The sequence below is a fragment of the Charadrius vociferus genome, unplaced genomic scaffold (assembly GCF_000708025.1).
Source record: "Charadrius vociferus isolate BGI_N301 unplaced genomic scaffold, ASM70802v2 scaffold545, whole genome shotgun sequence".
Taxonomy (NCBI): domain Eukaryota; kingdom Metazoa; phylum Chordata; class Aves; order Charadriiformes; family Charadriidae; genus Charadrius; species Charadrius vociferus.
Genome location: NW_009648590.1, coordinates 194,642 through 205,384, shown reverse-complemented (window position 1 = coordinate 205,384; position 10,743 = coordinate 194,642). Strand labels below are relative to the sequence as shown.

The following is a 10,743-nucleotide window of genomic DNA, read 5'->3' as shown; positions in this document are numbered from 1 at the left end:
TCTTTCCCTTGCTCTCTTTCTTTCATTTTGCATATGGAACCAGCAACTTTTAAAATGCTCTGCAGCCACCTAGAGGAAAAATATGCTTGATTGAAGTTAATTATATATGGGTTAAGCCAGGGAGTGGGCTCTGCAGAGTTTAAGAATGTGAGTTTCTAAACTAGCCAGCCTGTTTATTATTATATCACAAGACCTCCTTGGAAATATATACAGTGAATCACCATCAAAAGCTGAAGATAACTTCAGTTTATATTTACACTTCAGAAATATTTCCTGCTTCGTGTTCTCATTGTGCTTGTTATTGGATATGACATATTTTTATGACAGATAGCATAGCAGGGCCACAATATATTTTGTTGTGAGAGAGAAGGAGATGGTCTGTTTTGAATTTTCATTTTAGAAGATTTAAATCTTGTGCTATTTTATATGTCTATCTCATGGCTATGGCAATATGATATTGGTATATCTACATGGTTTATGTTTCTGTAGCACCATGACTTCAGAACCTCTCAATAATTTTTGAGGTTCTATCTCGGATGTTTATAAGCTCCTGAAAAATCTCTGGTTTTTCTCAGATGAGGACTGTCACAAAGAATACGCTAATGGGCTCTCTGTCTACTCGAGTGAAAGTTGATGCAGTTATATTAGATTCATTTAGTCTATGCCATGTTCGGTTGCACTGTATGAAACATAATAACAAAGTTGAACTGTTGATCGAAAGTACCACCTGAATGCTATGAAGTTAGATATTAAAACGTCTGGTTTTTTTGAAATTGAATTGAAATGACTGGTTTTTCCTCTCTAGATAAGATATGACAGTTCAGTCTCCACTTGTGCTTAAAGAACTGGAGACAGGGTGGACTCTTCTTTATAAAACAAGTCTAGACATGGAGAAAAAGATAAAATTTTATGTTAATTACATAATGCAAAAGCTCAAAATGATGATGGATTTTCCATGGTATCTATGCCAGAGAACACTGAAAATTCCATTACGATGGAGTGACTCTGTTATAAGGCAAATTCACATTAGCAGTGTAAGTGCTAAGCTAAGCGTGTGCGCACAGTGAGCTGAATGGAAATGTAGGAGTACTAGTATGGATACTGAGAAGGTCCACTAAGACATCCTCCATTTCTTTTCCTCTTATAAGAAAGACTTGATATACGCATCTGAAATACCAGTATCATGTGGTCAGTTGAAGTAGCTTGAATACTGCTGCGTTGTGCCAGAATGGCATAAATAACAAGGAATCTTATTGGCTTAAGAAATTCAAAACAGGAAATTATGAAATATAGGAATTTGTGTAGGTTGGGGCTTCTAAGGGGAAATGATGGACTTCCGGAAACACAAAGTAGATCAATTTGGTCAAAACACTGTGCCACAGGGAATCAGTGATGAGCACGTAGGCTATACACCTTATGCCACTGGGCCTATGAAATATGGGATTTTTGGTAGAAAACCCCTTGGGAGGTGACTTTCTTTCTGAACATTAAATCCATAGAGCACCAAGAGATACGAATGCATGACAAGTCATATCAGGTAGCACTAGACGTACAATTACTGTAATCTTTACTAATTATGTGATGCATATTTGCAAGTGTGTGACTGTGGATATTAATTAACTGAAGAAATACATGTCTTCAGAAACTAGGTTCCAGCTTTTGAACCTTCACTGTCAGGTTCCAGGTGATACTCCTAAATTTGCCTATGCATCTTTTTGTTGGTCAAAACTTTTTATTGCAAATGACCTCTTTATAATGAGTTTGGAAACTCAGTCTGTTCTAGAGCAGAGTTATTATGTTCCTTGTATTTTCCAGCCAGATATACAAACCACAGATCATACAACATACAGGCAGCCAAATCCTTTTTGCAGTGATCTCACCAAAGAAAGTGGAACAAATTGTATGTATACTCAACTGAGCAAGTAAAAGAGAGCAGTTTTGATGGACACATTTCAGTGTGATGTTGGGCACTTGTTTTAAATGGGTTAGGAAACTTATGCTGTATGTCCTCTTTATTCCAATAATTCCATATATGAAGTTGTACATAATGTACACAGAGAAGTGGTTTTTAGCTGTTTCACGTCAAGCTATATGCTACATATGAACTCAAACTCCAACCACTTGAGTTCTCGTGCATACAGATATTTATTTCAAATGCCAGGACTTTAAAGGTTGAACTCTGGATGGCCCAACACCACTGAAACAGAGGAAGAAGAGGTGAAAACTCTCTCCCACTTTCTGAAAGTGAGTCGGCATGCAAGAGGTCAGCTCTTCTGGGGCTCTGGATGGTGTTTCCATATTATGTTGGAGTTTCTTGAGCAAAAGCCCACTCTCTTTCAAGGTGGCAAGTCAGCTGCTCAACTGTACTGTAACCTTCAGCTCTAGGAAATATTCTGAGTCATACCAGATGCTTCTTGGAGCCCAGCGTGGGACTTCATTGTCTTCCTCAGTCATGGTTCAGTTATTTCCCCATGGAGGGATTTTAGCCAACCTTTCCATTCTCAGGACCAGAAAGAACATTTAAAGCCACAGATGCCTGTAAGGATCCAAGCACAAGACAGAAAAAGCCTACTTAACATATTAGTAGGAGAATTATCATGAAGAAAGAAGTAGGGAAGGCTGCTGTGCTGTTTCGTCCTTTATTTGGTTCTTCCTCCTTCTGTCCTTATTATTGCCTTTACCACTGCTACTACATATTCAGGGTTATTATAAATATGGTGTCAGGGTAGCGCTGTCCTCAGAACTTTAATTTTATGCAGTTTTAGAAAATGTTCCAGAATGTTTCATTGTTCATTTTACCATATTCTTGTGGGTAATGTTGGTTAAGGCAATAAAATGCAATTCTGGCACAGCATGCCCTTTCTTTAAAGGTTAAAAATACACATAGAACAGTCTTTTTGGTATTTTCCAAAAGCTTTTGGATAATACTTTCAGCAGCACGTACTATAGGCTTGTGGTGATATTGTGCAGCACAGTATGCTTTTTCAGAGGTCTACACAGACCTTCATATATTCACTGTCTGGAAAATACCATTTTTGCTTACTCTTTGTGAGGAAAGTATGGGTTCTGACTTTTTTTAAAGGAGCTATATATGCAACGAAATCAAAAATTGAATTGCTGTCTGTCTCTGCTATGTTGGAAATTACCAACAATAATTACCACTTGCATTTATAAGACCCTTTTCCCAAGTTGACTGAACTCTTCTAAATAACTGCTTTGGAAGGGTGCCTTGGCAAGGCAGACATGGATGTGGATATCTGTGATTCTGTTTAATTATCTCTGAGTGCCAAGTCTATATCTGGAGCAGGAACAATGGCACTCAGAGTTAAATTAGGACTCTTCAATGTGTGTATAACGTGACTGCTGTGCCCTAGAAATCACATGCAGACCTTGTCCTTTGGTGGAGTCGTGTATTTTATCATTTCTTTCTGCTTGGCTGCATGGGGCAATACAGTCCAGGGTTTACTCAAATTTGCACAAAAATCATGTATCAGGATGAAATTTGAATGCGTCATTCAAATGTCTGCTGCTGCAAACTCCTCCTCTGCGATCTGCCAAAAATAACTCTGACACTGTCAAGCATTATGGCCAATGCTCTCTTTATAGGAATGAGATTTCCCCATGGAAAGCATATGCCTTCAGTAGATTTGCTGTGCACTGCTCACCAAAGATGAGCTGTGAGTTCCCTTTCTGCTCCCACGTGTTTAGGGTTTTTTTTTGGAGCCAGTTCAGCAGTGTGGGGGTTCCTGTATGGTGGGGGAGTCTCCAGTACAAAGTGCACGTATGCTGCCTGCCACTTTTTCTGGGCACTTTCCCACTTACTGGAAAAACTGGTCAGGGCACTGATGATTTAACTTTGTTATGCATGCTTTTATCAGATCCCCAATTTAAGGCAATGTTACCACTGTTATTATGTGTGAGAAAAGCACAAAGGGAGTGCAGCTACCTGTTCTTGGAAGAAATGATCCTTGAAAATGACCGCCTTTGCTGCATGAAACAGTCTGTTCCCCAGGCAAGTGCTTTGAATGAATACTCAATAGATGTAAGGGCTTCTGTGTTTTCAACAGCCTCCAAAATTACCTTCCTCATGAGTTATTTGCTGCTTTTGTGTTAGGGTTAGTAAATTCTGGAGAAAGAGAGAATGATCTCAAGCCTCTGATCTCAAGCCTCAAAGTCAGAAAAAGTCTCCAGCTCTACAAACCACACTGCAGTTCTTCAATAAGATTAAACATGCACATACAGATGAGAGAGCTTGCAAAAGCAACAGCACGAGCCTTTCCATTATACCCTGTAATATGGCTCATCTTCTCATCTTCTTACCTTGTGAAATGACTTCTCTAGCTGGGGCCATAAATAATGGCAACTCACTGAATCTTTGTAGGAAAAACAGCCCAAATTTTCTTGTAACAACCTAACTACTGACAGAAGCCATTGACTTTTATTTTTCCTGTAAAGTAAGAGAAAGGCGGTCTAATTTTGGATCAAGAATAATAAATTCTATGTTGCTGCTGAATTGTGAGCACTCCAGTGTGATTATGGGAATCCAAACTGGCTGTTGTGTGGAGTATGGCTATTTTCATAACTAGTGCTAAATTAGGCCAATCTTGTACTAAAACTTGGATTTGGCATACCGAATAAGAAGTTATCCCCAAAAGTCTGTCTCACAGGATGGTGAGGCTGGAAATTAATTCTCCTTTCTAGGCAGATGACCCTTCAGGCTTTGGAGTTTGCAAATGCAGAGCTTGTCCCAGGTACAGAGGACAAACCTCTTCACCGCCTGATGCCTCTTCACATACAAATAGTGCATGACTACATCCATTTTATCTAATTACTTTTGTAAAGTCTGTTGAGACCTACTGGTGGAAAGAGGAAGATGTCAGTGGTTTTTGTCTGCATAGAGCCCCTTCTTGAAGGTACCAAAATGTTTGAAAAATGCATCACACTCCTGTTCTGAAATGTGTGTGTGTGTGGGGGAAATGCAAAAAGAAATGTGCCCTGGCGGCCAAGAAGGCGAATGGCATCCTGGGGTGCATCAAGAAGAGTGTGGCCAGCAGGTCGAGGGAGGTCATCCTCCCCCTCTACTCTGCCCTGGTGAGACCGCATCTGGAGTACTGTGTCCAGTTCTGGGCTCCCCAGTTCAAGAAAGACAGGGAACTGCTGGAGAGGGTCCAGCAAAGGGCAACAAAGATGATTAGGGGACTGGAGCACCTTTCTTATGAGGAAAGGCTGAGGGACTTGGGTCTCTTTAGTCTAGAGAAAAGAAGATTGAGGGGGGATCTTATTAATACATACAAATACTTAACGGGAGGATGCCAGGGGGATGGGAGCAGTCTTTTTTCAGTGGCGCCCAGTGATAGGACGAGGGGTAATGGGCATAAACTTGAACATAGGAAGTTCCATCTTAACATGAGAAGGAACTTCTTTACTTTGAGGGTAGTGGAGCACTTGAACAGGCTGCCCAGAGAGGTTGTGGAGTCTCCCACACTGGAGACATTCAAAACCCGCCTGGAAGCCGTCCTGTGCAACCTGTTGTAGGTGACCCTGCTCTGGCAGGGGGGTTGGACTAGATGATCTCCAAAGGTCCCTTCCAACCCTAACCATTCTGTGAATTCTGTGAAATAGTCCCTCCTAAAATAGCTGGTTCTGGTTTTGGATTTGTGGGTACTGCAAAGGAAAAGGAACTGCTCATGTTCAGCAAGTGAACATCTGCAATTTCAATCCTGCGTGGCACGGACTAAGGCTGTAGGCTTCATTGCTGTGATCTTCTTCTATTTAATAGTTCACGTAGCACAGGACTCGATTCTTTGCCCTTTGTGGGACTTGGAGACTTTCCACCGTTTAATGTGAAAAAGGACTGTTGCTGAAGGACTGTACTCATCCAGTTTGCTTTGAAGATGTGGCAGCAGAGTGTGTGTGTGTGTGTGTGTTTGTCTCCTTCGAGGGTGTGTCCCACAGCTGCCGGATGCCTTCACTTTCATGGATTTCCCCTTGCAACAGTTTGTGATTATACACACCCAATTAGCGCCATCTCTGACACACACCCTGCAGGCAGCATAGACAGCATCAAAAAGAATCACAGTGAGGCACTTGGTACCAGTTGAGGACAGAGAGGTTGGCTGTGCTCCAGTGCTTATTTGGAGCAGGGACTCCAGATAAAGTGCACCATCACAGCCGAATATTTTTAGAAATGTAAATATGTCATTAAAAGAAATGTAATTTTCTTTTGGACCCCAACGTCATTGCATCTCTATATGATTTCACTGAGGGCAGAGCTAAGGCTGCCTGAAGTGTCTTGTGTGTATTTCCATAGCTGGTAAAATGGCTTCATTTTGTAAGTGACTTGCGCTGCAGTCTTCCGGTAGGATTATTTCCATATGACTGTAATGTTTTGATGTTTAAGCTTCTGATATGTATTCTCAATTTTACTTCATTTAAGCAAATGTTTTGGTAAAGAGTCACAATACCTCGGAAGACCCAAAGTCTCCGTTAGCGTGCAGTATGATAACTTGTCAGTATAGCTTCATTATAGCTTCCAAAGTTTTACTAAAAGTGTATTTTTCTGTTGTTTGAACAGTCTAGTCAGATTACAGTACAGATAAGCCTCTGCATATATGCAGTTAGTGTCACCAAATCTATTTATCAGATTCAAAGGCGGAATGAAGAGGAGGCAGAATATGGGGTAGGAGAAAATTATTTCTGAAATGTATCATCCTTTTCCTATAGACAATTAAATTTTTGGTCCACAGCAAGAGCAATTAACATGGAGAGCTCATTTTTTACTTCGACCCTTGGTCTTTTTGGAGGATTTGTGCCTCTCAGAAACGTTGCTTTGTCCTCTCGGGAACAGAGAAGTCCCTGGACGTGCATGGAGCAGGGGGCTCTTGTGCACTGACACCCAAGGTGCATGCACAGAGCACCCTCAGCAGAAAGCAGAGGAACCAAGGGCATGATTTTTGGAGGGCCGAATATGTCTTCCCCACACCTTGTCCCTGCCTTCTAATGATTCCACTCAGAGCCATAGATACTCAGCATTTCTGAATCTTCATTGCTGCATTTGCAGAAGCATCTCAGCATTTTGCATATACAGAAACTTCTGACTGCAAATCTGCCAGCTCTTGTGAGTTATATTTTAGGTCTGTGCCAAACGGGCACACGGTTTGGATGAGCTAACTTGAAATATAGTGGTGACATACGCAGTAGCAGTTTCACTCGGGGCCATGTTAGCAGCTTTGCTCCCTGCCATGTTTTGTGGTGATTCCATCTTATGCAATGGAGTAAGATGGTGGTGTTAACAAGTGCCTGGGGGATTTCCTAACGTGAGAACTGCTCAGTTATGCTGCATCACCCCTGCTCCTTTGGAGTCTCTTAAAGTCTGGTATTTAGTAGTGATGCTGATGAGAAAACAGGCATACAGCTATTTTGGGGCCTTCAAAGCGGCGAGAGGCTGGAGGTAACCTGGAAAGAAGGCACCGTTTCTCATCACTTGCATGGAAGGGCATATACTCATTACCTGCAGTAACTTAACACTTCTGATATTATTATTGGTAAAATTATTAAATTATTACTTTCCAGGGAATAAGAAAGAGGTCTTTAACTTGAGTTGACATAAAATTATTGCAAAAATGGAGTTTGCCTTCTCCCACTGTGGTCTCAGTCCACTCTGCCTGATGTTTCTTGGGTCTTCTTCTCACCTCCCTGTTTCTGCATGGTTATGTCCCTGGTGCTCTTGCAACTTCTCTGCATCAGAGCAGCACATCAAAAAAGAGATGAGCCCTTGGGATGTGACAGCAGAGACAGGTTTAACTTTCTTGCCATTTAGCCCAAGTTGCTGTAGGATTGACCTCCATGTGACTGGAAAGTAAACAACTCCAAACCTCGGACAGATACGTGCCAAAGTTTTCCTTACTTATTTGTTTTGGGGCTTTGTTCTGCAGGTCCTGTGTGACAGACATGTGTGAGTGCCCAGTCCATAAAAACTGCTACTGTGAGTCGTTCCTGGCGTATGCCCGAGCTTGTCAGAGGGAAGGGTTGAAAGTCCAGTGGATACCGGAGCAGAACTGTGCAGGTAAGCGTTTTTGGGACTGCTTCTTTGTAAGCCAGTGCATAGACTAATACGCTGCTATCGTTTTACTGGTGGAAGAGGATCAAAAATGAACTGGCTAGACTGGGATTTCACCTGCATTCTGAGTTATGGAGAAAGACCTTCCTGGGAAAGACTATCAACCATCAAATATTAGAAATGTTTATTTTGCTGCAAAACTTTTCACCTCTAACGCCGCCTATCTTAATTTTATGTACGTCCAGGAAGAAGTACATGCCTTTTTCTTTCAGGATATGTAAACATTTGATTACAGATAATGTTTAAACTCCTTTGACCTCCTGTTAAAGCATAGTTATATTTCCAGAGACAACATGCATATATGATTGCAGTAGGTTCAGCAAGGGAAGAAGAGAGAATGTATTTAATGGGAATATTAAAATGCAAACCTGCATTAATTTTGGTACTTGGACCAGATTCCCCATGTGATTAGGACTGCATTAATTGCAAGTAATTGTGAGTAATTGTTTCCATGAGAAGTGGTGGCCTGCGGTTATGGGCACTTGAAGTAAAATGCAATATTGCAGATTAATATTTCCCCTGATGGTGGTCTCATTAATTTAGGACATTCTATAATGGCATTGGTTTGCCTGGAAATGTATTCAGATTTACATAAAGCAATTGACAGTAGTTGGGGAAAAAAATGAGAGAAGGATACTCAGTGCTGGTCAAAGAGCTATTACTCTGTGGTCCATTCTGGTGATTGTGTGTGGCTTAGGGTCTACTCTCTCAACTTCAATTTCCTTTTCTATTGAAGGCACGATAGCAGGGACAGGTGAGTGACAGAGCAAATTGTCTTTGATTGACTGTTCCCAAAAGGCTCATTTTTTTTTTCTTACAAAGGAACAGAACAATCCAAACAAGGTGCCACTATGTGAAAGCCCTATTCAAGGATGTGGTCTCAGACAGCACTAATAACGTATGTAATTTTAATCTATTGATCTTGTAGCAGATCCATGCAGAATCTGAAATAAGCATCCTGACTTCTTTTTTTTTTTTTGACTGAAGCACTTCAGACTGAGACCTCACTGTGGCAAATGATGTAAAGAGAATAAAAACTCCAGTCCCTGCCTTAAGGAGTTTATAAAACTGTTGGCATATCACGACTTAAGTAACTGAGGCTTCTTTTCACAATTTTTTCTGGCATTTTACCAAAGACAAGAAAAGTTTCAAAGGCAAGAGCAGTCCTTGAGAGAACATTATGAAGGAATTTAAACACACATCTTCCATTAAAGCTAATGAAAGAAATGTTCAAATCTACCTGAGTTTTATAATCTCAATGCAGACTTCTAGAGGGAAAGGGGAAATCATGTTAAGCAGAAAATATAGATATGGTCAAGTACCTTCAAAACACTTACTTTAACATCCAATGTCAAACAACTACCATCATCTTCTACAGTAAAGGTAGCATTAAATTAAAGTGCATCCACTGCACTCCATATGTTACCAGTGGCCAGCATCAGAATTTTAATCTTTAACTTACTTTATTTCTCCCTCAAACTTGTAGTTACAATTATTATGTCCTAATTACGGATAAAAGTTCCTGGGTATGAAACAATATATCTGTAATAAAACTTTAGCATTCTGTGACTTTCATTTCCTGCTTGACATTTCATAGCTGGTGGGATACTTGGAAGAGCTGTGTTCTGATGAAAATGGAGTATACTTATTAGTGAAGTCAGGTTTTAATTATTCTTTTGTGTGTTATAAAACCAGATTTTGTGTGGTTGCCAGTTCCTCTACCCTGACTGCTGTACACTTAGCTCATTTTTATAATCTTTAGAAAGCTTGTGTTGTCTGGAGGGCCAGCCAAACAGGATGCTCAGGAGGCTGAATTACATGTCCTGTTCCCTACATGCTCTTCCTCCTCCCCCAGTGCAGCAGCCATGTCCTCCTCTAAGTTCTCTGCAAGATACTGCTGCTCAAGGTTTGCTGTCCTTTGAGGTTGGCTGGGTAAGGGGAATGTCAGCTGTCATTTAACCGGAGGGGTGAAGAGCAGAAGCTGATGAGTAGAGAAAATGGGTAGAGTAGGAAAGGGTTGGTGAGATCCGCACGGGAACTGAGAGGGTTTGGAAAGCAATATAGGTTTCCATGGGAAGTAGTGAGGAGTGAGACCAGTTAGGATGGGCACAGGAAGAAATATGAAGTGTGAAGGAGAAGAAAAAAAACCAGGAGAGCCAATGTGAGGGAAAGAAGAAATAAGAGAAAGTGATATATGCAAGAGGGAAAAGAAAGGCTGCAAATGGAAGGAAGAGGTTTGAAAAGGAAAGGAGATAGAAAAAGATTTTTTTAGCCCAAGAAAGGCTAAGCAAGCAGTTTATAAAATGTACTTAAGTAAACAGAACTGGCGAAAGGCCTTGGTCTATAGTAATTTAACATGAATTTCTGAGGGCACTTAGAGAAAGAAGACTCAAGGATGGCAGATGGCAATAGCTCCCTGCCATGGGCATGACTACACAAGCAAGAAGAAAAAGCAGATATGGACTATAGTAAAGTGCAAAGTGCACATGGTAGCCCTGATGTGCTGACATGCTCCAACAGCCTTGTAAAAACTGAAAAATTTTCTCATTTTCCTATGTGATCAGTTGAATTAGAGGAGGATGAGTCTATATCTGATTTTGACTCTTCTCTCTTGGGTCCCCTTT

At 40.9% G+C, this 10,743-nt stretch overlaps 1 protein-coding gene across 1 annotated transcript in view; it reads left to right on the top strand.

Annotated features, from left to right (window-relative positions):
- Positions 1-10,743, top strand: part of BMPER (BMP binding endothelial regulator) — a 148,502-nt gene that overhangs the window by 133,613 nt on the left and 4,146 nt on the right. Inside the window, 1 exon segment of the mRNA XM_009886208.1 lies at positions 7,935-8,065. Within this exon segment, the coding sequence (XP_009884510.1) occupies positions 7,935-8,065 (131 nt within the window).